Raw genomic sequence first — 7,000 nt, forward strand, 5'->3', positions numbered from 1 at the left:
TTTACTACATACATAGGATAAAGTCGTACACGTATCCTTGATTCTTTAAAACTGCTCAACGATTGTTATTGGGGTGATTTTTACTAGATAGAGTGATTCAAGGGGAAGGTTTAAAGGTATAATAACATGATTAAACTATTAATAACGCTCCGAATTTAACGCTAGCTAAGCCGCGGACGAAAGCTACTTAAAAATACAGTCGATTTAACAACCTCCTTCCATGACGACGTTTAAAAAGCCTTAATAACGGTTATTTTTATAAAATACAGTACAAGGAAATGTTAAAACATAATAATCAATGGAATATTAAAAATAAACTATGATCACCAATGCATTATGAATATAAATGACTAGCCGCTTGCCCCGACCTCGCACACATCGACTGGTTTAAAAAATACCTAATGTTATGTATGTATGTGCTTTCTAATAGAAAAATATATTTTTAAATTTAGTCTAGTAGATGCACAGACATTAAATAATCTGTGGATATTGTATTTAATGCAGTTTACACCATGTTTACAGTCATAGTACGTGATACAAGCTTTACTGAGTTTGGCACTAGATGGCGTTATGTGCATATTGATGCACTATTTCAAAGCCTTTTGTTTGTTAAATTTAATTAATTATTATAATCTCGATGTTATGTGTAAAAATTGTATTTGTATAAATAAATATGTCAAAACATTGCAGTTTTAGGAGATTTTTAATATTTTTGGTGTTGTTACTCTATTATATGAATTTCATCCGATGGGCGTGCCGCGTGATTCTCTTTGTCTGACAGGAAATTGGTCTCATTTTAAAATTTAGAGTGGTACAACACTCCAAAGATGACAGCGACCTATATAATTTAAATGTATTATATCGTGTTAACAGTGTAAATGTCAATCAAAAAACGTAATTCATAAAGTTAATTTATTTAAGTATTGTAGTTTGGAGATGTAAATGTAATGACTCAACTTGACAATATTATATGTTCTTTTGGGTTATTTTTTTTAATAAAACTAAACATATTTTTACTACGATTTTATTAGCCCCATTGAGCCGAACTAAGGCACTACTACTAGTCTACTGGTCTATTGGTCTCCACTTATTGTCCAGCGGACAACTCCACGATCTTCTTATTGATGTCCAAAAGTTCAACCATGTAGTCCTCATCAGCCATGATGGAAGCCAACTTCTTCAAGATGGACAGAAGCTCCCCGTCCCTCATTCTGAGTTGTTCATTACACTGCTCTACGTCATCGACTAAATCGTCTGGTATCTGGAATTACGAAACGTTAAATTAGTTGGAAGAGTTATAAAAACACTAGCTGCGCCTGTGGTTTCACCCGCGTAAGTCTGTAACCCATAGGAATATCGGGATAAAAGTTGCCTTTGTGTTATTCCAGTTGTTCAGCTATCTACGTACGAAATTTCATTGCTACCGGTTAAGTAGTTTTTGCGTGAAAGAACAACAAACAAACACACATCCTTACAAAATTTCGCATTTATAATATTAGTAGGAAGTTTCATTTAGGTTATTGAATGATTCTTTATGTTAAATCGATTGGCTGGATCAAACTGATACTATTGTATACTTTGTACTTTGCATTCTGGAATTAATTTGGGTCTTTGCGATATTCGTATAAGAGAATTAAATATTTTGTATTTTAATACAAAAAAACTAGCAGTGATCAGAATAATACTCTAATAACACGAATTACGTTACAATTCGTCGCTATGGCAACTATTTTAATTCTGAATCAACACAAGTAAATGGATCAAATTTATCTTCGTAACGGTTTAATGGAGGATTACCTTTTGCAACTCTAAGAAGGACTGGAACTTCAGCTTCTTGCGTTGCTTGCCGCTGTGACCGTCGAAGAACATTGTGAACTGCTGGTCTTTCTCCTTCACCGGAAAGTAGATGCCGGCCGTCAAGTGGCCTTTGGGATTACGCGCTAAAAGACTCCTGGAAAATGTTAATGTTATGGTTAATATATTATGTTTAATGAGCAAATATTTAACCATAGGGGGGAAGGTTGCTCTGTTTATGTGAAATCTGCTATGTGATTCTTAAATTCAGTGCCTAAAAACATTTGTTGATTCTTATGGAGAGAAAAAGCTTACTCTGTCTTAACAAATACAACAAAAAAAAGTAGCTGAATTGGTGAAGTCGTTCTTGAGTTTTACACTTTGCAACATTTGGCGATTTATTTTGATGTATTTAAATATAGTTTTTAGGCTGTCAACTCCAAGTTTTTCATGGCGTTATTCACTGGAAATATCTAATAAATCGATTCGTGTAAGCTGTCTCCTTACCTCCTTCTTGGTAAGTGAAGTGAGTTAAAGAAAAATAATCCTCACCTTAAGTCCCAAACAAGATTCCTCTTTTCCGTAACACTGACAGCAGTGAGATACGGCTTGGCGACATAGGTGAGAGACAGCCGCTCCTTAACGCTCGCTCCTCTGGTGTCCCGTTCGTGCCACTCTACATAGTTGGCGTTGTTCAGGTTGAGCTGGTAATTGTACTCCTTGCGGCTGTGAGGCTCGTCCGATTGGGTGAACCAGCCTGTAGGAAAGACGATTATTTTTATATGGACTATGTAATATTCGTAGTCTTTGTGTAGAATATATGGATTATGGAGTCTTTTTCAATGTTAACTTTACCATATAATGGGCAAGGAAACTGTAATGGTCAAATCACTAAGTAGTGTGTCGAGCAAATATAATAGACATTAATACAGGGAATTCTTATTAAATAAATTATAAAATATCAACTCACCAGTATGTGGGTAGCATCGATCCGCCATAACAGTGACCACACGCGCGATGTGGTATCCAAGATCCGAAAGGAAGACACCGGGCCTTCCTGCGACCCGAATGTGGATACACAGCATCACGTGGTCCTTCTCCGTTTCAATCAAAAAGCCCTGTGGGCCCGGGGACGCCGTCGCGTAATCGACCAGATCTTGAATATTCTCGTCACAAGAGACCAGCATCATCGCCTTCGTGATACCAGGGAAATCATTTTCGAGCACCTTCAAACGCTTCATTGTCTCCATGCCCAGCCCGACGCAAGTGTGCTTGTGCGCGCGGATCGGAGGGTTGTATTTCGGGAAGAAGTCAGCTAACGTCTCGTCAGGAGAAGCCATGTAAGATTCGTACAGGGTGATGAAGTTGTTGACGGAATCATAGTTCTCGGAGACCGCTAGTCGGCTCACTATCGCCTCAGCTTTGGCAACTAGGTCCTCGTACTGCTGTAGGGACAGTTCCAAAGCTGGGCGCGGGGCCCCCCACCGTGGCGGCGGCAGGGGGTGCTCTGGGGGCCACTGGGGCCCCGTGGGCTTGCACTCTGAGCCGAGTCAGCTCAACCACTCGGCGCCCCAGCGGCCCATGACGCGGCGGATGGCGCGCTCTTCGCTCGAGGTCGAAGCGATGTCGGTGGGAGTCTGCAGCGCCTCCCGAGCGATCTCCGCGCCGGCCGACGCGTCCAGAGACCACTCATTGGCCCTACTTAACGGTTTTATATTTAACGTATCTGTAAAAAAGGTTATGCATTAGCCAAACGAAAAATAAAATTAAAAAGGAAAATATGTAGGAAAATTCATAAATTTCATGATTATATTCAACAAAAATAAATGCCCAAGTGCTGTGAAGCATTCCATTGGCGATACTTCAAGAAATATCTAAATCTGGAACGATATGGTTGTATATATCATACCTATATGTACAATATATATACGTATACAAATGCGCAAATTCTCCGAGTTCAGATTCTAAAAATAACCGAGCTACTTTGAAGTCCATGTAGGTACTAATTATAAGCACGATATGTGACAAAAGTACAAATATACCAAACGGTACTTTAATTAGATCTGTATGAATAAGTACGATGACATCGTGACGCACCCCACCATCCTATGACGCAAACGATTCCAGATTAATGATCCAATGTCACCCATTTTTCCATACTCTGTATAAATATAGACTGCGATTTCAAAGCATTGAATATTAGCAAGACTGCAAACTAAATAATTAGAGTAAATAGTTATCACTATCAGTCATCATTCATGAAGGTTGTATAACTGTGGACTGTGGTATAACCCAGAAATATGCAAAGATAAACGTCGCTCCGAATCAGTTACTGAGAAATAAATTGAATGATCTTAAAAGGTCAGAAGAAACGATACAAATGTACATACAAACGTTTTTATATCTAGAGAAATATCGGAATGCTTTTACTATCGGGGTACCATGTCACTATGGACGTGCATGATACTCTATAGGGGTCAATTGTTATCCAATTGATGGTATTACAGACGTAGTATGACACATACCGGTATGTTATAGACCTTATTAAAATGATACTGTTTGTGTGGAGGAAATTCCCGGCATTGGATATAAAAGATAGACAATTAACTAGATTGAATGTTATATTGAATATTGCGTAAGGTTTCTTTATTTCCTAAATTTGTATAGTTTATTGACAAATAGTTTTTAAAATAAAATTAATATAACGGAAAGGGAATTTACATGATTTGCATATATCTAGAGGGAAAATAAAAAGGAAGCAATAAATTACACAAAACACGATTAATTAAAAACTAAACCCAAGTTTACCAAAAACTTTTTTAACTCCTTTTTTCGAGGAAATCGGAAGTAACAAAAAGTAGGATTCCAAGATAACAAACAAAACAATTAACAAGCGATAAATAAATGATGAAAATATTATCTAAGGTCAAGAATACATACCCATTACGTATGTATTTCCGAAGTCTACCTCTTGGATGTGTATTTGTTTACGTTACGAACTGAACTGGTTTGTCCTGCGTTCGCGCGGTCTATATAACCTAACGTTTTGCTAACCCCCCCTCCCCTGACCCTCGCGCCCCGCGCCCTTACCCCGCGGCACAGAGCCATCTGCGTCACGGACGGGTGTGTGAGTGACTTCGCACGTGTGTTTAAATTGTGGAACACGTGTTGGGGTATGGCTTTGTTGTTTATGGGCAGCGATTAAGTTATGTGCAATTGCATTGGGTCTTGTGATGTTATATGAGAAGCCTAACGTGTTTTGTATTTCAAGAATATGTAATAATTAGATAATTAGAACATTACTGAGCATTATATTAGTACTAATTTCCCGTTTTTGAAACAAAGGTTATTCATTTATTAATTACATATAATACAATACTAAAATAACAATGGAATCATTTATAAAAGGTTTTTGCACATTTATTATTAAAATTTGAATAGTCGTATATTATCAATTGTACCATTTTCCGAAACTTATACATATTATATATTTAACCTGTAATTTCCGCTAAACCTTATCAATGTAACCTCACCCAACAGCGTCAAAACATTACGCACACAGACAAATATTATCAATGGCACAAACACACAGATATGACCACGTGCCTATGGCAACAGCTGCTTATAAAATTGTTTAATGAATTTATAAATTAAGCAACTATGATCATGGTTAAGGCAAATATGGGAAAAATGTGAACTAGTTCGAATCCGCGGTTTTGTATACGTATATTTACTTACTGCCAACCAAAACAAACAATCGTGGTGTTTTTCAAAAGTATATACTCTATATATTTTTTCTTACTAGTATATATAGGTTTTATAAATAAAAAGTACTTCTATCTATATGTCTGTCTGTCTCTTTTTCATGCTTAAACCAACAGATTTACATGAAATTTAATTTATGATTTATTTGAATGTGATACTTCATACGTAAAAATATGGTAACAATTAATAATTAATACACAAATAGAATATTTGTTAAATGGGCTGTCAAATTGAAAGTGTATTCTAAATCACTTAAGACTATCATATAGACATCTGTACATAATATTGGACAAACATACAAATTTACCATCCTTATATCTTAGATGGATTACAAACAAACATTGTTATAATACCTTCATATATTATGCTAATAAACAGTTAGATAGATATAAATGTAATATAATTAATAAGTAACTGCTTTTAAAAGATCACAAAATTGGTTTCAGTGTATCTATTTCCGAATTATATATGTACATAATTGTATTTAAAATGACGAATGACATAAAAGATTTCATCGAAAACCCTTAGAGCACACTGAGATATTTGACCGCCTAGGGAATAAAAAAAGTAAAATATACAAAAAAAAAAAAAATAGTTGCACCTTTATATTAGACTAGACGTTCGTATATCAAAATTCCTGTTTTAATCTTAGGTAGCACTTAATAGGGATAAAAAGTATCCTATTACCCAAGTCAGCTCATACCCGGTATGTTTACGAAATTTCGTCAAAATCCGTTCAGTTTCAGTGATTAACGAACACATACAAACATACAAACTTTCACATAACATTATTTTAACATTAGTGTGATATTCAAATCATATCAAGTGATGCTGTTAAAAACGAATTAGTAAGAAAATGTTATTAACATTATCTTAAAAAGGTTGTTCGTCATAAAATCGACCATATCAATCTTAAAATTAAATAGGCTCAGTAGTTTTAAATAAAATAACAGAAAAATATGCTCATACATTAAGTTCAGTACATAGGTAGTTAAGATTTTATTTGAAGAATAGAAAATAATTGACCACGAGGCGGGATTCGAATCCGCCATTTTGTCAAACCGTAACAAATGTCAAAATGACGTGGGTTCAAACTCTGTGATCAATACCTATATAATATTAAGAAATCTCATTTATAAAGCGTTTGAATGTTACCAGACTAAAAATTTAAATTTGATAATTTAATTTAAAAACATTTATGCATATAAATTCTTATGTCTCACGTTCTGTACATGCTCATTGCCTCTGCTTTCTTTGTTTATAAACATTTATGCATACGTCTCTCTAAATGTCCAAAATGGGTCCTTACACTCGCTAAGTACCTGACGAAGGGCTGGGGACTTGGGAGGTTTATGGACATTTAAATTTCTAAACCCACCTTTCATTTTTTTACAAAGACCGATTTCTTGAACAAAGAAACTTTTTGTATGGTAAAGCCAGG

The 7,000-nt window shown here is 35.6% G+C and overlaps 1 protein-coding gene across 1 annotated transcript; it reads right to left on the reverse strand.

Moving 5' to 3' along the window:
- Positions 1 to 1,008: 1,008 nt before the first annotated feature.
- On the reverse strand, positions 1,009 to 4,854 carry LOC119840071. The gene is made up of 5 exons (XM_038366574.1): positions 4,735 to 4,854; positions 2,765 to 3,520; positions 2,347 to 2,551; positions 1,798 to 1,951; positions 1,009 to 1,261 (listed from the first exon to the last, which is right to left on the reverse strand). Exons 2-5 carry the CDS (start codon positions 3,132 to 3,134, stop codon positions 1,088 to 1,090), a joined length of 903 nt encoding a protein of 300 aa, XP_038222502.1. The 5' UTR covers positions 3,135 to 3,520; positions 4,735 to 4,854; the 3' UTR covers positions 1,009 to 1,087.
- Between the last annotated feature and the right edge of the window lie 2,146 nt (positions 4,855 to 7,000).

This window comes from Zerene cesonia, chromosome 5 (assembly GCF_012273895.1).
Source record: "Zerene cesonia ecotype Mississippi chromosome 5, Zerene_cesonia_1.1, whole genome shotgun sequence".
NCBI classification, from domain to species: domain Eukaryota; kingdom Metazoa; phylum Arthropoda; class Insecta; order Lepidoptera; family Pieridae; genus Zerene; species Zerene cesonia.